The 22,174-nt window shown below is 35.3% G+C and overlaps 1 protein-coding gene across 1 annotated transcript in view; it reads right to left on the reverse strand.

The window, feature by feature from the left end:
• LOC120626678 (suppressor of lurcher protein 1-like) overlaps window positions 1-22,174 on the reverse strand; it is a 377,806-nt gene that overhangs the window by 186,432 nt on the left and 169,200 nt on the right. The window contains exon 5 of the mRNA XM_039894293.1: window positions 11,242-11,468. Coding sequence (XP_039750227.1) covers window positions 11,242-11,468 — 227 coding nt within the window. The remainder of the gene's footprint in view (window positions 1-11,241; window positions 11,469-22,174) is intronic.

Here is a 22,174-nt window from a genome sequence, read left to right on the forward strand (position 1 = left end):
GAAATATAGTTTACATTCTGCATTTGCGTACCGTCCTCGGTTGATAGGGATTCGTACAATTTTCTCGTTTCCTTATTGTCATTGGAATTGTGTAGCTTGATAATGCTACGGTAAGTGAGATGACCTCTGGAATCGCAATGTCCTAAGAAAACTGTTAAATCGAACCAGTGTTTTGTTTCTACTAGTCTAACCTTTGGTAAATTAATCAGGGTTATAATAAATATTGTGCTAAAATAAAGTGTTCCCTTAGACAATTGTGCATGCCCGCGGTGTATTTTTAACGCACCGACGACGTGCAGCTTTTGCGCCTTAACGCGCTTTAAACGAAATTCAGGCGCAGACTGATCTCTTATAAGAATAGTTTTTGCAACATTTCTCATTAATGATGGTAGCCATTGGTCGTAGCGTGATGTTATATAGCCTTAATTGATACTAACAAATCCAAAAAAAAATCTAAATCGAAATAGCATTTTCTGAGATTAGCGCGTTTAACCAAACAAACTCAAAAGCTTGATAATATTTCAACAATGCCTATCTAAAAAAATCATGTCAATCTAAAACTCCGTTGCGCGGATTTTGAAAGAGAAATACGGAAAAAATTGCGATGCTATCCTGTAGGAGCTGTTTTATTTTCCGGGATAAAAATAAGCCTATGAGCTATTCCAGTATGGTACGCATGCATTCGATCGTTGTCCCATATGCCTTGCAACGTGCTGTTATCTGTGAAGAGTTATGTCCTTTATCTCCGAAAAAGTTTATCAGATCCTCATTAAAATTAGACTATACATGCTTAATAGTATGCACTTTCAAATAAAAAAAGAATTATTAAAATAGATTCAACTTACTGTTTATCGGGATAAAAAGTATTCTGTATGTTGACCCGGAATATCAGCTACAACTATACCAAATTTTATTTAAATCCGTTTAGTAGTTTTCACGCGATGCCCCGACAGACAGACGCGCACAAAAATTAAATAAAAATCTGTTTTTGACTCAAAATGTATTAATGTACAGAAATCTTCCAGTTACAGATTTATTATAAGTATAGATTTACAGAAATCCCTGCGATTTCAACAGAAACCTCTACAGTAGTATAGAAACCTCATGGAGATACAGATGAGCTTTGAACGCGCAGCAACAATTTTCGATAATCTGCTATTTAATCGTCTACAGCGCCGTTAGCGTGTGTTCATAAAACGTGCGTCGTCGGAAAAAAACGCCGTTTGCATACGATGTAATGCGTTACAATTTTTTTTCTGTCATCAGATACAGTATTATAATCTCTGTCTTCTATGACTTCGTCCGCATAAATTTATGATTAATTTCCTAAACAAAATTTCTTCCGGTATCCACAACATAGGGGACTTATTGCATCTTCTTCAAGAATTAGTCTATTTAATGCAATAAAGATTTTTTAATTTTGGACTAACAAAAAAAGCTTTTTTATAAAAAAATAACAAAATACCAAACAATATGTAAAGATAATTCATTTGTAGTCATGTGTCATTTTATTTAGTTAATTAAAAGTTGTGCAAAGAAATTGAAATCTGCATGGAATGGCCAAGAAGCATTTTAGGTCACGTTTTAGTATGTTACGTTTTGAAATAAAATCCGGTCAAGTCACGCTCTCAGGTGTTTGGGAAAACTGCACGCCGCCATCAATAATCGAAGTGGGTATGTCACCATATATTTTCCCAGATTTTTCCTCATTTACTGAGAGAGGTAACTCGAGAAATGTCAGCTCTTACCCATTACTAATGCAGAAAGTTGATCTTAAAATAATAGCGTCAACGTCGCGGCCATGAAATTTGATCACGTTTTACCTGAGGGAGAATAATTATTCTTATTCAAATAATTAATTTAATTCCATTAGGCTCCTTACAATTTTATCTTTTTGTTACAAATTTACAAATTTTAAGTTAGCGATTGTTATTCATGAGCAGTCTGCTCTATTCAAAATGAAGGAATATTGAAAAGGAACGATTCTCTTGGATTTGTCTATTAGTTGGAAAGATAAAATACTGAAACTTTCATAAAGTAGCAGAGGCGCGCAATTTCTTCTACTTTAGTGCCTGCTACCTAAGATCTTAGAGATTATTCTTCGACAAGTAATTGCATTCGCGCACTTTGCATTACCATCAGACCTTTTTCTTCTTTGATAATTCACAAACTCTTCGAAGTTTCAGAAGAAAATATTTCATTTCAATTCGTTTACCATATTAAAAGTTAATAATAATCCTTTTTATTATTACTTTTATTTAAACGACTAAATATTACTGCCTTGAAGGAAAATGCATAGGCCTGAAAGCTTTTCAAAATGTTTTCAAAGGCATGTTAAGTCTATCAATCAGAATTTAGGCTTTAGGCCATTATAGTGCACCACTGGGCAAGTGTGAATCGGTAGACTTCACACATCTTGGAGAACTCACAGGCATCAGAATCAGGTTTCGAATGGGACATTTCATTGGATATGACCACTCCAATAAAAGAACATATAACCAAAGCGTACCCTGGTATCCCGAAGCATTTAGCGTAACTCTCTAAGGTATCTAGATAAGATATTAAATGGACCGTTATCTAGAAAAATTACGGAATTTAAAATAATTATTCCGCTGAAATAGATTTTGTTCTCTTTATTGAATCTTAGTTGAAAGTAAGGAACGGCATAATGACAAAGAATATTAATGAATCCAAGAAATTGTTCTAGACTTGCAAGTGCGCTCTGGAATAGCCAATTACTTTTAATTTGAAGGAGAATATACTAAAAAAATTATCATTACAAAAATTTCAATTAAAATATATCCATCGCAAACGCTTTAATTGTAGACAGTAATCGTTAAAATGTTAATGAATTTGGAAGATATTAATGTTTAATCGTTACTATTTGTAGGTATATCAGAATTTGCGTCTGAAGCTTTGATGCTGCCATTTATCTAGACAAATTGCTAAGTTATATATCTTTTATTTATAGTTTAATAAAATATGAGGACATTTCATTTTAAACGTCCAATAGCTTTAAAATTAAATGAAGAACGATATTGTATTCCTCTTAGATTAATTAATGCTTAAAATTTGTATTTGTATTGCCTTTGTCGAAGATGTATTTGTACTGCATCTAACAAACTTTTAGTAGCATGGAAGCAGCCGGTTCCGCTTTCATCTCTCACAAGTCACAAGAATAGAACAATTAATGTTAACTGAAATACGGAAAACAGTAACGGATGAGTTTCTTGCCAGTTTCTTCTTTTCATAATCTGCCTTTCGTACTTGTGGTCGAGTCACTATAAGCACACTTACTTTTTGTTTCGAAAATTCTTCTATTAAGGCTTACTTTAAATTATATTATTTGTAAACGTTGGTTATCACAATGTCAAGCTTTTTGCCTTAACAGTTGCGTTTGTTAGATTGATATATGATCTAGGTAAAAGAATTATGTTTCGGAGCGTAAGAATAAGGATGATGCCTCTGAAATTTATTATTTATGTTATATGAGATAGACTATTTGAACCCTGTTACTTCGTTCGCTAATCTACACAATAGGTATACATATATCGCGTCGATCACATCAGTCTTAAGACTTCCTTAAGGAGGCTTGATCTAAAAATTGACGTTTCTTTCTCAGATTGATTCACTTAATTGTCATAGATACACCGACGCAAAACTATTCAATCAAAGATCTTATGATTCGAAGTCACGCAAGATTTCAGTCTTCAGTCATATTTAATTTCAAAGTCATATTATCTGCTAGTATAATAATTTGTCTCTGTGAGATTGATCACTGCATAATGTGGTAATTTTCGGCATTTTCAACTCCACAGAGTGTGGCGTACGGACAGTGACAGATGATCATATTAATGGATGAATGATATACAACACGTTCAACTGTGTATTATCTAGATAATATGTTATTCAATTACACAAATTAAGCCTTACTGTAATGCAGTGAACAAAAATGTCAGCAAAACTACTAGTTCTTCTGCTATTAATTCAAATAGTTGAAGAGATTTTAGTGGCAGAGCTTATTCGGGAAGTGTTATAGTTATGTTTATTTCTCGCGCCAAGCAGCATCGCTGTGCTTCGGACTAAAGGGCATGGTTGTTAGAGTAATTACAGGCACGTAAGTTTTAACATTTCAGGTTGATGTACATGATGACATGATGTATAAATGAGGAGATCCGTAGAAGAACTAGAGTTACCGACATAGCTCAATCAGTCAAGAAACTGAAGTGGCAATGAGCAGAGCACATAGCTAGAGGAACCGCTGGACGTTGACGTCATAAGGTGCTCAGGTTGATGGACATGATGACATGATCTATAAATGAGGAGATCCGTAGAAGAACTAGAGTTACCGACATAGCTCAATCAGTCAAGAAGCTGAAGTGGCAATGAGCAGAGCACATAGCTAGAGGAACCGCTGGACGTTGACGTCATAAGGTGCTCAGGTTGATGGAGATGATGACATGATGTATAAATAAGGGGATCCGTAGAAGAACTAGATTTGCCACATAACTCAACCAGTAAAAAGCTTAAGCATCAATGAAGCTGAAGCTGAAGTATCAATGCGCAGAGCACATAGCTAGAAGAGCCGCTGGACGTTGAAGTCTCAAGGTGCGGGAATCCCAACACCGCAGCGGTAAAAGCAGTGTTTGTATGCTGATTCTAATACTCAGAATAATGCGAAAAAAAATTCTGATGAAATGACGCGAGAAAACGATTCAAACGAGCCCGAGTAAGCCATGATTATAATTTAAATAAAGCTTGTTTTTTATTCCACTACAAGTTAGCCCTTGACTGCGATCTCACCTGTTGGTAAATTTTAAGTAACGGGCTAACCTGGTAGGGTTTTATAAAACCCATCCCCCTAATCGGGTTCCATGCGATATCGATCCGGAAAGCTAAATCGCTAAGCGGCACTTGTTTGTAGGTAGGGTGGTAAAGCCACAGCAGAAGCATCCTGACAAGTTTATGTATATTTTTATTTATTAATACTTACTCGCTGACCCGCGTAACATCGTCTGCACTAACTCGGATATTACCGGTCAGAGCTATATGGTCAGAGTGACACATTGCCCTGCGGAAGCGTTACTGTGTTTATAGGCAAGGTTTTTCCATTTCCCACCTGGTGATCCCTCTGATTGGTCCTTCAATCCTTACATATATTATAAATGCGAAAGTGTTTGTTTGTTTGTTCTTGCTTAACGTCCTAATTAAGCAACCACTAAACATGACTCTTGGCATAGAGTTAGTCGAAAGGACGAAGAGTAACAAAGAGTCGTTTTGTATTAGTAACATACGATACTTTTTATTCCTGGAAAACAGAGGTTCCCACGGTATTTGTAAATAATACTATAAAACCGTAATACATGTGGACGAACAACGGCGGCAACAGATAGTTATTATTAAAGGTAATAAATAAATTAAAAATTTAAAAACCCCTGTCTTTGACCCATATTGAGGGAGTTGTGAAGAAAAAATGTAATTCGCAATTTTGTTGTGGCGGCCATATTAGATTTGAAATTTGTCATAATGTATTCTAAAAGTCAAGCCCTTTCATTTGCTACCCATATTGTGGGAATTGTGGAAAATATATCACAGAATTGAAAACATACAGAATCCGTGTACACGACTAATATCAAATAAATGCATCAAAAAGTACTCCACTTTAGTAGTGTTAATCGAACAAATGGTAAGTCACTTCATACCATTTCGCAATTTAAAGTAATTGGTAACCTCTAATGTTCTAAACGTTTACCATAAAATGGAATAATGAGAGAAAGTTTGTGAGTTATCAACATTCCGTGTGTGTTTAGTGAGACGTGCGCCGGCGTTTTCCCTGTTTTTGTACACAAAGCACTACATACAATTATGGTTGAATGGTGATTCTGTAAATCCTTAATTCTGTGAAACATACTTAATCTGCCATCTCGTGGCGGCGGGCAATCTCGACTCATTCACTTTTCAAACAAAAGAAGCAAAATCAAAATCGGTTCATCCGTATATACGATGCCCGAGACAGTCACACACACATATACGTCAAGCTTATAAAACCCCGTCGTTTTTCCGTGGAGGATTAAAATGTAGTGCTAATGTATCCATAACCTTTCGCTACGTTACAATAGTTAATTTTAATTGCTCGTTTTTGGGCTGGTTTCAACTAAAGATCAACATCATCATCATCATATCAACCCATTACCGGCCCACTAGAGGGCACGGGTCTCCTCCCACAGTGAGAAGGGGTTAAGGCTGAAGTCCACCACGCTGGCCCAACGCGGATTGGTGGACTTCAATCACGTTTGATAAAATTGTGGAGAATGTTCAGGTATGCAGGTTTCCGCACGATGTTTTTCTTTACCGTTTCAGCAAGCGATATTTTAATTGCTTAAAACGCACATAACTTAGAAAAGTTAGAGGTGCATGCTGGGATTCGAACTCGCCCCCCGAAAGTGAAGTCGAAGTCCTACCCACTGAGCTATCACCGCTTGCAACTAAATATACTTAAGGTCTATTGATGAGCGGAATCGCTTTGAAGGCTATGATCAACATTTCACGTGTCTTTGCAAGCTTGATTTTATCCTATACCCTTTGTTCCGAACGCCAAAGCCGATAAAACGTGGATCAAAAACCATCAAAGTCTAGAGTATATTCTAAAACCAGATAACAATGCGCTTGTGTTATGCACGTAGAAATACACCGTAAAACGTGAGAATAAAGTGTATATTGGTGTGAGTTAAATTCGATTAGAGGGGTTATCATTAAAATCGTGGTAAAGCGATCAATGGTCGCAGTTGGCAATCAAAATCTGAGCTTAGTTCTGCAACACAATGCACTACTCGTAGGTAACTGGTCGAGGGGTTAGAATTTGCTAAAATTTTATGGTTTCGGGTTTTCCATCATCAAAATCTTAACACAAGGGCGGAGTATGATACATATCTTGTCTAATAACTTTGGAGCAAGTGAAGCCGTCGATTGCGGTTATTATCGTTAAAACTCGTTAAACCGCATAAGAGGGGTGTGGATTTTGCTTAGCTATAAATGTTCTTTAAGGAGAGAATAACCTTGTACTATCTGCCTAGTTGTCCTAGTAATAAACAATTCAATCACAAGCTCTTAGGTTCGAATACCGGTTCGAACAAAAAATTGTTAGGTATCTTTTTTTTTGTGTTAAACAATTTTTAGTAACGGGGTAAATTGGAGAGATTATCACTATGTTGTAATAATAGTTTTAAAAGCCTACCCGGATTGAATCAGCGGGTCTATGTTCTTGAACTGTCACTGCTATGTTATAGGCCCGTGCCCAGCAAGGGGAGGTTAATAGGCTTCGGATGATGATGATGGTGAAGCCTGAGGGATATTATAACTATAACTCGTTCATTTGCTGTCATAACATAGCATCGGCCTGAGGCTGCATCATCACCATCAGGTGTGATCGCAGTAAAGCACTCGTCTATAAACATTTTAAAAAAAACATTTAATCTCAGTGATAAACAATAACACGCCCCTTTTGGGGCTTAACGCAATTGGGCACTCTTCTGAAAAATAGTGGTCAGTATTTCTAGTACTATAGCAAAGTGTTCCCACGCTGGGCACATTCCGTTCTAAGAGAATAATGACGTTATTAATTATCTGCGGTTCCTCACTGCATCTATACTAAGAGGAAGTTCTTAGATCTTAGATGAAAGGAAACAACGGGTGTTTCCTTTCCTCTAAGATCGTGTAAGGATTAATTCTACCCGCATGATATCATTTCGCTTACTGAAAGCTAACACAAAGATAAGAAGATACATATATTGGACCGACATTAACAATTTCTTTACCAATAGCAAAATTAAATTATTAGGAAATACATATGATTTATTTATAAAAAAAAGTTAGAGATCCTCAAAAATAATAATAATAAATAATAAATATACTACGACAATACACACATCGCCATCTAGCCCCAAAGTACGCGTAGCTTGTGTTATGGTTACTTAAATGACTGACGAATATTTTTATAAATAAATACTTAGAATATACATATAAACACCCAGACACTGAAAAACATTCATGCTCATCACACAAACATTTTCCAGTTGTGGGAATCGAACCCACGGCCTTGGGCTCAGAAATTAGGGTGGCTGCAAACTGCGCCAATCGGCCGTCTAATATAAATATTGCCATAGTATAACCCAAAGTGATAAAATTTGTATATAGAATCTATTATTTCTGGGGCTTGTGCATGCGGTGTGAAAGCTATTGATGACAGATAATAAATATGTACAACATAACTAGAGTACTCATAATTAGGTACCTACAAATATTTATGAAGAAATATACCTTACTTAGGATAGTTAGGTTGAGTTTCTTTACTCCAAAGCAGCTTTAAGAGGCGGTCTATATAAAATTACGTTACGTTTAGTTACGCTGGTGACACCGCGGATTTATCACTAAATTAGGTTGGGGTAGTATCTATTAAACAACAGGGATAGCCTAGTGTGCAGGGCTTCGTACGGGCACGTAGCTCTTATTTTTCAGAGCTATGTGCGTTTTTATTTTTAGCAATTGATACATCACTCTTTGAAAACCTTAATGAGAACACTCAGGCATGTAAGGTAAAAGCAAGATTGGATTAATTGAAAACGCATACAATTTCAAAAAGTTAGAAGTGCTTAGGAGGTACCATCGAACTTGGTCCCTGACAGGAAGGCCGAAGCCTTACGCAATAGGCCATCACCACTTTAGTGGCATATATTAATATGGATCGAAAATATATAATTTAAATTACTAAGCTTTTTTACCGAAAACTTATCATCAAGTTTAAAAAGTTAAATCAAATTAAGGTAGTTCAAATTGGAGTAACAGGCGGAAAATTAATCAAAGCACCCAAGTACTTCTCTGCTCTTTAAAGTTTTTCGGTAAACCTACAAAATATATTGCCCGGATTTATAAATCTTAACTATATACTTCGTAAGCTATCTAGCCTCAGAACCGTTGCGTCTTATTGCGTCATAAATTTTATTGATCAAGTTTACACATGAACCCGCCTATATTTATCGTTCGTAAAAGTTCTTACTATAGAGACTTAGGTTCTACTAAACCTGCTATACATTAATACTTTAGACAGAATCTTTACCTATACCTTTTAATTTTTTTGATTCGAATACTGAAAGGAACACATAACAGCGTCAAACCTGCATCCTTAGCGGCGTTTGAGATTGTGTCTTGTGCGTGATTAGCCAGAATACTCCTGAAAGACTTATGATTTGTCCCAAGCTTGTCGCAAAGGTTCATGCAAACTAGAACGCCACTAAGGTTGCTTGTGAGACACTGCATTTTGGCTTTGCTTTTTAAGTAGTGCTTTGTTCATTCATCTTAAGTGTTCTCTTGTTAGTGGTTTTTGTATGGTTGACAACAAAATATCTAACTAGCAACTATGTAACAGCTTGCGCGATTCATTGAATGGTGCCAGCAGGGTCTCTCACAAGTGAATCGTAAACATTCGTTACTTTATTACGTTATATATTCATTTTATGTTTATTTAGTTAAATCATAATATATTACTTATATAATATATATGTATATATATAGTACCACCTACCAAGTACCTATAGCATTTTCTCGTATGCTCGAAAGAGATTTCTTTAAAGGCCGCAAAATTGTACCTTCTACCTTATTGTGCTATTGTACATTTATGTCTGTGAATTTTCTCTGTGGTGTACAATAAAAGTGTATTCATTCATTCATTCATTCATAAATCGTCTATATACGATTACAACCATTCTTATTTCTACATTGCCGCATCGTCGCGTGTTCCGGTCCTAAAGTCTCAGATTGATGGACACAGGGCAACACTGTGCAGGATGTGTTCCTTGCATTTTTTTAATACTTGACTAGATTGATGAAAGACGAGGTTGATGATCTATTCATTCTTTTTTTTTTTTTAAGTTTACAAAGTATCAAATTGCAGAAAACACGTTTACACCAAACCATTTCTTGTCCAAGCCTCGTAAAAGTGTTTCTTGAGGTTTAAATCAAATACAAGGTTGAATCGATAGTATAGATAGATATATAGACATTATAAAATCATTTACTATCAATTAAAATTACTGTGAATTACTGTGAACGTACGACGTCATTGGACGTTGTACGGTGTCAGAAAATGGTGTTACATTCATTTCGGTTTCGCTTAATATGTAACGTGTACTAACACAAAGCGGAGTCTACCGGGAACTGTGGACGCTTACCTTTACAATATTTAACACACACTAGGAACCAACAAAAATACACTAATCAGGTGAAACAATGCATTTCTTGCAAAGCAAAATAGGATAGATGCCAAGTCAAATTGACTCGAGGCATCTGGAGTTAACCCATTTGGCTCCAATATGCGTCGCTTTTATAGCCAAAGCTTTTGAATGACTAAGAAATTCTAGAATAGGGTGTATTATTTCACTTTATAGAGGCAGGCCTGTGTGTTTGTATTATATTTATTGAAATATGCTGGCAATAACAAATTATTTTTATTGTATTTGGACAAAATACGTACCTATAGATGTTGTCTTATTTGTTGATAAAAAAAATGTTTTATTTGAACGACTAGTAGTTTTATTGTATCAAGTTTTACTTTATATTTAGGTTTTATTTTGTGTTGTAAACAAAGGTTCAGTCAGACTTACTCCTTTAAGAACACTTGATTTTTAGTAAAACAATATCTTTGATACATTGGCATTTAGATTCGAAGCCAGAAGTGATCTCTCATAGAAGTAAGGGGCTTCAAAGAATAGATCCACCTCACTGTTCCAATGTAGGATGGTGTGATAAAAATCGTGCTGTTATCTACGATACTTTGATAGGTAATCAAATGCGTTATTTGACAACTTCCAAGAAATTGGCAGGCTCATTTCTTACAAGGTTTGATTGTTACATTGTGAAATTTTGATCTTGGAAAAGAGAAAGTTCTGAATTTTGGGTGGTAAAGCTGCATGAGTAACTGAATTAACATTTATTCATGCCGGGTCGATGTATAGTGTGTGGAAGTCATAAAAGTAGTCTTCTATAGATAAAGGTTGTCCTGACGGGAGGGTTTTTCCATAATCACCAAGCTGGGCAGAAGGGTTGGTGATGGCTCACAGGACTCGCTTTTCCGTTGGCTTAATATCCTTACGTATCCGTATATTTCCTAGTCGACTAGTAGGTACGATACTGTACGACGGTAGTAAATAAATTATATCTTACCATAAATATACAATTCAAAACACTTACGTTTGTCAATAAAGCTGTAAGTTCCAAGAAATCCCGTAGCGTTGTTGATCTTTGAGCTGGTATGAAACTCCAACACCATGGATGGTCCAGGGGAGTACAGAGCCGGCGGAACATCAGCCCTGCTTCCACATAGAGCTCTTGCCCATGCTGAGCGTTCATTGATGGCCCCAGGAGGTCCAGGGCCTTGGACTTCCCAGTACACCTTTATGTAGTCGCCGCGTATGCAACTGTAACAAAAGAAAACGGTTTATCAATAACATTGCAACTTAGCTGGGCTCTATAGCATATATATAAAGTAGTATATATTGTGACAGCTATTAAAGGAGTGTATATATATATAATATAATGATTAACATGACGTTACACATTATCAAAAAAGCAGGAGAGTCTGTATGGTATAATTTATAATTTTTTCAATCGTTACACTCCACACCAAAAAGATCTTCGGCAATGTACCCTCAACACGATTTGCTCCGAAACCCTGGGCTCTATAGCATATGTATAAAGTAGTATATATTGCGACAGCTATAAAAGAAGTGTATGTATATAATATAATGATTAACATGACTTTAGATATTACGAATTCTCCTGCTTTTCTGGGTGTATAGCAAATTAAGCTTAATTTTCGTAATATTTCATGGAATTCCGCAAAGTAACGCCTGCTTCTATCCATTATGACGTAAGAGTCGAAATCTTGTATGGAAACAACGTGAGCCAAGCTTTAATTTACTAACTGTAGTAAATAATAAAGAGCGTTGATAGCCTAGTGGTTAACATTTCGGCCTCTCGTTACGGGGTCCATGTTCTGTAGTATATATTGCGACGCTATAAAAGGAGTGTATGTATATAATATAATGATTAACATAACTTTAGATATTATACCAAACAGATTCTCCTGCTTTTTGCGGTGTAGATCATTTTAAGCTTAATTTTCGTAATATTTCACGGAATTCCGCAAAGTAACGCCTGCTTCTATCCATTATAACGTAAGAGTAGAAATCTTGTAAGGAAACAACGTGAGGCAAGCTTGAATTTACTTATTGTAGTAAATAATAAATGGCAAATTGTAGGCCGGTGATCAATGGTTTTATAATGGTAATGATGAGTAAAAATCCTAAAACTGATTTTATGACACGCTACACCAGGATAGGTATTATAAAAACAAAGTTATTTCAGTATGACTCTCAGCTCAGGGTGGTTCTATTCTCGGAGCAGGCTATTTACGACGGTACTCGGTCTGGCTCACCGTTGTTTATTCTACTGTAAAACTAAGCAGGGATTCTATAACTATAGTGAAACGAGGCTTACCTTAAATAGGTAAAGACTAGAGTAGAGATGTTCCGAATTAAAGCTGCGGGCTTCTGAATGTTCCATTTACAAACATTTGACAAGTTCGGAACGTTTAGAAATTGGTTTTAGATTTATAAAATTAACCAAATGAAAATGAGGATGGTTTACGTGTTAATAAAAATAAAATAACTTTTGTTTTAAATTTATTTCAAACCATTTTAAGTCCACATAGGACTAGTATTAGTGACAATTTTTTCCTTACGTTATTACTATGGTACTGTGTTAGTATTATTAGGAAAATCTTGAAATACCATGCTTTAGATAGAACACGAGGTCCTGACCTCACATTATTCTATCTATGGAGTCCCGTAGCCAATGCTATCCAATGTTTGACTATTGGACAGCCAGGCATCTTTCCAATCGCAGCTCCCCAGCTTTTGTTTTAAATTAATAATATAGTTATCGTATGAAAACATATGAAAACACTATAATGAAAACATATGTATGAACGCGAATACGATAAACACGATAAAGAATTTTAATTTTAAATGATTAAAATGAAACCAAAAATGATCAAGATTGCGTTTACGATTTATATAAGCGTAATAGTGATTGTTGTTGATTTAATATTTTCTATTAAAGAGTTCAATCCTACATCTTCAAAGATTGGCATACAACCTAACAAACAATAAACTTAAGATTAGTTGTTTGTATGTTTTAAATACTACTACTTGGGGATACTAACAAAACTACCTATTTGGGGAGAAAACACATGATTTTAGTTCATTCGGTCACTGCTATATTCTCTTTAGTTTTTCAGGTCAAATAATTATGCTTCACGTATGTCATAGACACGTGGAAAATATTCACAATAAATATTTTTCTCCGATCAACCATTGCTTGAATATCAACGAGACCACTTTAATTGTGGGTTTTCATCTTTTCTAGCGACATTTTTAATCCACGATGAAGCTGAAACAGAGTGTGAGTTTGACGTAAAAAGTTCTTTATGTATGTATTATTGTTACCGATTTGCCTTGAATTTCTGGACGTATTGTAATAAAGCTATGGTCAGACATGACGATTGTTGTTGAATGTTTTTACTACATGCGACAAGAAGGCGCTGCTGAAGAAGTTTTTTTTATTTGTAACATGTTTCAGTAAACAAAGACATATTTGACGCTTTTGGAATGGTTAAAAATATTACAATTACAAAAAAAAATTAAAGTCTACATTGCATAGTATATTTTATAAATTTATTCTTAATATTTAAATGCAAAAGTGTGTCTTTTCGGTTAACCCACCAATATCTTGATAATATTCATCCCAAATATATACCATACCCTATACCCCGAAAATAGACATAGTATACATTTCATCCCCAAAAGGACTCTCTTTTTGAAAGGAAAGTAGTATATAACTATGGGAAAAGTTCCCAAGCGATTTTTAATGTAGTCTTGTTACCGGGGTTCGCCTAAGCTATTATATGATATATATGATACCCATCTTGACGTAATTTTGCATAGAGATAGCTTTCGTTAGGTGGCCAAAAAAAACATACTTGTTAGCCCAAGAAATAACCGAACCAAACGGGGACTAAGTCGCGGGCACTATATTTTTTTTTAATAATATAGTCACTTATTTACATCCTATTTTATAAGAAGAAAAGTAAAAATGAAAAGTATCTAATCCGTGGATTTACGACTATTTCCGGCAAGCTACGGGCCGACTCAGTGTAATTTATTCCGCTGTAAAAGTAACGAATGGCATTCCTATTAGAACTGCGGTGCTCCTCTGCTGACCTAATTACTCTGTAAAGAGATTAGTGGAGGAGATACGGAAATTCCATAATAATTTTAAGAATTACTGTCTTTTACCCCCAGTTTCTGAAACGCTAATCCATACTAAGATGTTAATTTGAAAGTCTCCTTGTTTTCGTTTTTTTCTTCCATTTGTTACCGTTGCACCGAAATTGATGAAATTTTGCCACAGAGATAGCAAGGATTTGGAAATGTATATATAGAATATTTTACCTCGATTTTACTGAGTGTTTTGCCTCAGAATTGTTGCAGCGGAATTTAAAAAGTATCATTTTATCCCATTGCTTACTATACTGCGCAACTCAGATTATCAAGGTTTCAGGACACATAAAAAACTTGCTATATTGCTTAGAACCTTTTTTTTAATTTAACATAGTGTATCGAGGGATTTTTGTGACACATGAGAGTGTGGTTTAATGTATCTTTTAAAACTTTGCTTATTTGATTTGTGATCTGTGGTATTGTTAGCTAACCGACGATTTGGTAAATCTTCACTGATATTGTCGAAACTTACTATATAGTTTTCTTACTAGAGTTATCGAAACATAGTGCTTTTTCGTTTGGGAAAACGATTATTGTGATATTATTAGAAAACCAAAGAATCGTGGGCAGAAGTACTAGCTTATAACCGTGACTTCGAAAGAACTGTGTATGCAAATAGAGTTGATATGGGTATATATATATACCAACACAGTTTTTAACAAAGTAGGACTGATTCGGAGCCTGTTAATTTTAAAATATGGTTAATCGCACTTAATATCACTTGTTGGTTGTAATAATTGGTAAATTAATAATAATATTAACGCTCCCTTTATGGTACAAGTCTTATTTTATGATGACAATTAGGAAAACAGACAAATTAGGTTAGGTAGAGTCTGTATAATCTGCCTGTTGACTATTTATGGATTAGGATTTCTACTTATATATTTTCGGTTTTCATGAAGAAAAACGAAGCTGGAAGCAATCAATTCAAAAAATTTGCTTCGCATTCGACTCTCCCTAAACATCGCATCTGGTTTTTCTCTTGTGATCGCGTCTCAGCAAACTGCCATAATTCAAATGTTTTCAGAGTTCCGTTAGTTCCTATGCGTTTCTTTGTAATGTAATTTTAATCCGCGCAATTTTTTGACTTATTGCGAAACTGTTTTGGTCTACAAACCAAACCCAGAAACTTATCATCATCATCATCACATCAACGGATTAGCGGCCCACTACAGAGTACGTGACTCCTCCCACAATGAGAACGGGGTTAAGGCCGTAGTCCACCACGCTGGCCAAGTGCGAATTGGTGGACTCCACGCACATTGGGGTGCCTTATGCAGAACTCACAGGCATGCAGGTTTCCTCACGATGTTTTCCTTCACCGTTGAAACAATTGATATTTTAATTAATTAAAAAAAAACATTTATTCTAAGTAGGATCAGTGTATAAGCACTTTAAAAAAGTCAGTTTAAAGTGACTCAAAACGCACATAACTTTTACACACATAAGTTATAGGTGCGTGCTGGTATTCGAACTCGGCCCCCTAAGGTGAAGTCCAGCTCCTACCCAATGCGCTATCACCGTTCTCAGAAGCTCATGATCTGTGCTAATTACTAAGGCAAAGGGAAAACCTACATCACTTTAATCTCATCCAGCCATCTTTCGCGTTGGTGATGACAGGCCATTATTAAAAGCACCGACCCAACTCAATCGGACAGAAATGACATGTCTGTGCGATGTGCGATTTCATGTACTGACCACTGATATCGTTTCATCTTTATTATACTGATATTTCTTTGAAGAGAAAAAATACAACCACCAATTTATTTTCTTTCTACGCATACATATTATTATTGTTGCGAGTATCGAGACACAAGATAGTGTGTCAGCCAAGATCCAGCCAAGAATAAGGTTATTTTATACTAGTAGTTACGTTTGTACTATAATAAAATAAATTAATGATTATTAGGGATGTGCAATAAATAAATCCCTATCCCTATCCCTACTAATATTATAAATGCCAATGTAAGTTTGTTTGTTACGCTTTTACGCAAAAAATACTAAACCGATCCTGATGAAACGTTGTACACATATTCTTGGAAGTGTTAGAAGTAAATAAGATACTTTTTATCCCGACATTAAGCTCGGTTCCTTTGGGAGAGGGGATTAAAGTGTTTCCCGATTTTACACCATTACTCCGACAAATTATAACCGATTTAAATAATTACTTTTCTACTATAGAGGTTGTAATATGTGTTTAATTTTGCCCAAACTTTGTGTAGATCTGATGAATGTGGTTGGAGATAGAGGACAGAACTCATCAGCGACAGCAGCAAACCCCTCATTTCAGACTTAGCGATACTGAATACTTTAAAAACAAAATCAAACGCAGACGAAGTCGCGGGCAACAGCAAGTAATAATAAATAAATATACTATAACAATACACACATTGCCATCTAGTCCCAAAGTAAGCGTAGCTTGTGTTATGGGTACTAAGATAACTAATGAATATTTTTTATGAATAATATACATAAATACCTATAATATATAGATAAACACCCAGACACTGAAAAACATTAATGTTCATCACACAAATATTGTCCAGTTGAAGCAATCGACCCCTCTGCCTGGGACTCAGAAAGCAGGGTCGCTGGCCACTGCGCCAATCGGCCGTCGAATAACCAGTCGACTAGGCTTTAAAATATGAATGATTAAAATTTAACTGTACAAATTAGTCCTTGAGGGCGACATAAGCTGGATTGAGTTTCAAATAGGAGCGGGCTAACTTGTTAGAGGCATGGCAGTTATTTATCCTTAATCTGTATCTACACTAAAACGTACCGGAACGTTGGATTGCTATCGTAACTAATAACGGTCGATGCATCTTACCAGGCTAGACCAGATGAAATTACGAAATTATTCATTTCCAATTACCTACCCCTGCCCGAACCTGGGTCCTCCTTATTATAATAACACAGCCCTCACCAATGTGCCAGGGGTCGTCGAAAAAAATAATGGAATGTTTTATTCGGACAAAGAAATGAAATTGGGTGGATCTACAACTTTTGGAATTCTAAACAGGCGCATCAAGTCCGTCAACCCACATTAAAGCAGCGTGGTGACTGCATCTAAGCTCTTAATCTCTCTCACTCTCTCATGAGAAAGGAAACTCAGCTTAAGATGTATAATAAACGAATTCCAAGTAAATATTTGTCTTTAATAACTACTAAAAGCTGCAGGGCTAACCGTTCCATGTTGATCTCCACTGACCTAATTAGCTGGTAACGAGAATTTGGAACACCAATCTTGGTGTTCTCGAATGTATTATCATAAGTTAGTTTCTTTGGGTTGTGATGCGGAGTTTGGAGTGTTGTCAACTCTAGTATCCCGTAACTTACTTTTAACAACCTTAAGGAATAGTATTTTCTGCCCTGATTTGCGCATTTTATACTAGTGCTACATCTACACAGATTTTATGTTTGCTGTTTTAGCCTCGAACACTCAGTGCAATATTCTCTTTTTTTTAATTTTTTTACCCGTCGTAATCAGTAACTGCTTGTTAAATTCTCTAGTTAGATTTGGAAGTGCCGTCCAAATCAGTTTAACGGTTTTAAATATAAACCTGGAGAACAGACCAAAATAAAAAAACTAATGTATTGGTTATGCTAAAGTTTAAAGAACTAAATATATTTTTTAAATACTTGTGTTTTTAAAATATCATCATATCGAAATTATACATAGGTATTAATTTTATCTATTGGTAATCCAATATTCAGGTAAGGAAGAGATGCAAATAATTATAAAAGGGAATGCTTTTAATACATACTCTCTCTTGTTTCAAGTTAATGAAGTCCTAGCTTGTTTGGCCTATTTGCTTAGCACAAATCAACCTGGTTAAACAATGTTTACTCAAATGAATGGACTTTGGAGGTCCAAATTCGGCCTTTAGATTTCCTCCGTGCCATCCTCGTTCCCGTTCATTATTACCAAGAACATAATATTATCTAAATGTACTAACTCCTATTACAAAATATACATAGTATAAACGACGCATTTAAAAAATTCAAAAGATAAAAAAAAAAGACAAAATTGTTAAACTTTTGTGTCAGGGATACAAATTCAGTCATGTTTGTTTTTAAGATAAGTAAATAAAACATAGGTACATTGTAAATAACTCGAATGTTAGGAAGTTTCGTGAGCGTGTGTACAAAGGTCAAGGAAAGCTTTATTGACACTTTTTTGTGTTTACAGTGAAAGGTTTTGTTGTAGGTTTTTATATTTTTCCGGATAGGAAAGTATCAGTGACAGCCCAGAGTTGGTGTGGTTCCATCCCTAACCTTAGATAGCATGTTAAGACGTCGGTGACATGTGATTATAATCATTAATTCTAAGCGTTTATCCCCTCTGCCATAATAGGAGAGACCTATGCACAGAAGTGGGACCAAAACAGGCTGTCAATCAAATTACTGAAATTAAGCAAAGTATTGACCATGTCCTGGGCTAGCAGAAAGAGTCTATTTTTTACAGCTATCTAGCGGACTATATCAACCACTAATCATCATCAAAATTTAAAATTAATTATTCAAAATTCATGGGCACTTTTGAAGTGATTGTAGTGACTTTACCACCGGTTCGGAAAGCAGATTTAATCGAGAAGAAGCTGGCAAGAAATTCTGCAGAGCAACTGCAGAATTTCTCGCCAGCTTCTTCTCATTTTGCAATAACTCATTAATCAATCAATCAAGCTGATCGGAGCTGACTGCTTAAACTGAAAGCAATCTTATCATCATCATTTCAACCAGTGGAAGTCCGCGGCTCGTTACAGGTCTCTTGTTGGAAGTTCTAAATCCCCGGTCTTGTGCCGCTTGCATTATTTAAAGGGTTAGTAAATTAAATAAAAATAAATTGAATGTTTTCAACATTTAAAAGCCCCGTCAGTAAACTTTAAACATAATAATTATTTAATTTTAAGACATTGCTAAATACAGTGGCACAAAATGTAAAGATTTGTTCCAAAAACATCGTAAATTATACACAATACATAATGCATTAGCCATGCTGTAGTCCAGATAAGTTTGAAACTATGGCCATTATCTTTTGCCTAATACTTTACTGTGAAATAATCTGGTACATTGTATGAACGAGCTTTTAATAGCTGCTGCAATTTCGAAACTTATCTCTGTGAAATTAACTTTTCGAGGAAATAAGTTCCTGTATAAATGTACCGGAAACTTAAGGCCAGACTTTAAAAAAAGTCTAAAAAAGTGTGCAACCAAAAAATTTTTTGTTTTTATCTTTTTGGTGTATTTATAATTATTTGTTTAGTTTATATAATTTTGTTAAATGATTGATAGTATTTGAAATTTAAATATATAAACGGTAAAGATAATATTTGTTTCTAAAAAAAGTAAATGAAAGGTTTAACTTCGAAGTAACCATGAAAATTGAGGAACAACTTCTCAAAACGAAGACAATAATAATATATTTTATTGCTTTTAAGTGGTAGCCTCTCTTTCGGAAGAACCGAGTTGATCTCCATATTTCAGATGCACATTGATTTACGTGCTTTTAAAATATCTATGGTTTAAAGGTAAAGGTGAAAAGGTTGAGGAAACCTGCGTGCCTGGAAATTCACTAAAAATAACATTATCAAAGGCTTTTGAAGCCTGCCCGCCCGCACTTGAACAGTGTGGTTGGTTTGACCTTAACTCTACTCACTATGATATATATAGGAAACCTGTGCCTGGAAGTGGCAGAGGTTGATAATCATGACGATGATACCGTAAACATAAACGAATCTGAAGTGGGTAGAATACCAACTCAGTAGTACAGTAGGTAGAATGCCTAATTCTTTACTTGGGGCCAACTAGCACTAGACTAACGAAGGCAAACAGCCAAAAAAAAATGGTCAAATTTAAGACACACCTTTCTTGAGTCAAGTTAAAAATAATCTTTATGATTAGCATGATCTATTTCAAAACAGCGGCAATTTTAAGGCAACTTTGTATTACAAAAACTGATGACTAACTCCTAGAGAAATTATAGCAAGAAATGCGAATTATCGAGATCACATTTGATTTATATGACTCGTATAATTAGTATGGTAATAGTTGCGTGCGTCCTAAATAAACGGGTTTGATCTTGAAATATGTGCGAGGACATTACTATGTTTATACAGCTGAAATAGTTTGTTGACGCCGAAATGAATCTGTTGACATCCATTTTATTAAATTCACTAAAGATAGACGGCGAAAATCCCTGCTAATTCTTGCGTTGATAGTTATAGGTACACCTACCTCAGTAAATCAGATAGGTAACGTAGTTTTTTCAATCGTGCTGGTAGTGCCAAATATACAAATCTACGATATAAAATACAGGTAGTATTTCAAAATATTTAAACAAACTACTGAGGTGTGTGAGATATATCTTTTATCGATCTTGTACATTAATAAAATAAATTTCGGTGTACCTGTCACGCCGAACCTACTGTAACACAAACAAATAGACAAACATAAATATTTTCACACGTTAGTATGGAAGCATAAATACAGAGAAGTCGTCCTGTGACGTCCGTATTTTTCGAAATGCCGCATTATATACATATATCTGATTCGTGTGAAAAGAGCAATGCTTCCAAAATATTTCATAGTCAATAAAGGATATATCAATATCAACAAGCAAGGATACTAAGCATCAAACTAACATTTGCATTCTACTGTACGTAAAATATAATATTGTATGTCTCTGTTTATCTAATTACTCAACATATGTTTGCTCTAGACCTGGTTCGTTAATCCATTGGTTATTTACCTTTAATGATTCACGAGGTCCTGCGTTCGAGTTCCAAGTCGTGATAAAGTAATTAAACGTTTTTAATTTACGTTATTTACCCCAGTCATTCAGATAATACGTTGAACTGCCGGTTATTATCCCAATATGAGATGTCTAATATCTGAAACCCGCAAACAATCGTGTATGTTGCTACTCATGTACGCACGTACGATGTTATAATACTCCTTGCCGTATTCACAATAGATTTTTTGTAAACATTCACATAAGAACTAAGGTAAATGTTAAACGACATTAAATATTACGATCCACGATGCACAAAGACTGTCCACACTGAAATCCTATTTCAAAAATATGAAATATATTTAATATTTCATATTATTGCGATAGATCGCACGCACATACGTTTGTCAAATTAAAACGTCTTACAATGTTGTCATTTTATTACTCTGATGCAAATATTTAATTTGGCCGCACATTTTGTGTTAGACAAAAAACTTTAAACCATTCATAGGAGAACCGTAACTTCTACTGTACTCTCTTCCATGAGAGGAAGGTTAATCAGTCCAAGGATGACTTTATGTGTGAGTATACACACTCACACGTATTATGGAGAAATTCTTTTATTGCCGCGAACTGGAAGTGTTATTTAGCAAGCGCTACATAGGGTACTTTAACACGTAATCAACACAAATGTTGCCTCACGTCTGTTTGTTCTTTAGGTTACCAAGCGCGCAATACTCTCTGAATTCCAAATTTAGCGCAAACTGTGTATCTATATTGTGTTTGTATTTTAACGCATCCTGCACGTATATTCTCTAATGTTATCTAGCATTGTTGTTTTTTTAACTAGCTGTTCTATGCGGTTACACTCGCATTAGTTTAGAGTTTATACATTTGATATGTGCCGTGCCGTGTATCCATCTTACTCATGGCTGTTAACTCCCCTCCCGTAACGTTGTATACTTAATCACTTGGCGACCTGTCTTTGTCGGCAGGGTCTAACCAGACCAGACGAGACCAGGGATAATTTAGAAATTATAAATGCCTA

This window comes from Pararge aegeria, chromosome 10 (assembly GCF_905163445.1).
Source record: "Pararge aegeria chromosome 10, ilParAegt1.1, whole genome shotgun sequence".
Lineage (NCBI taxonomy): Eukaryota > Metazoa > Arthropoda > Insecta > Lepidoptera > Nymphalidae > Pararge > Pararge aegeria.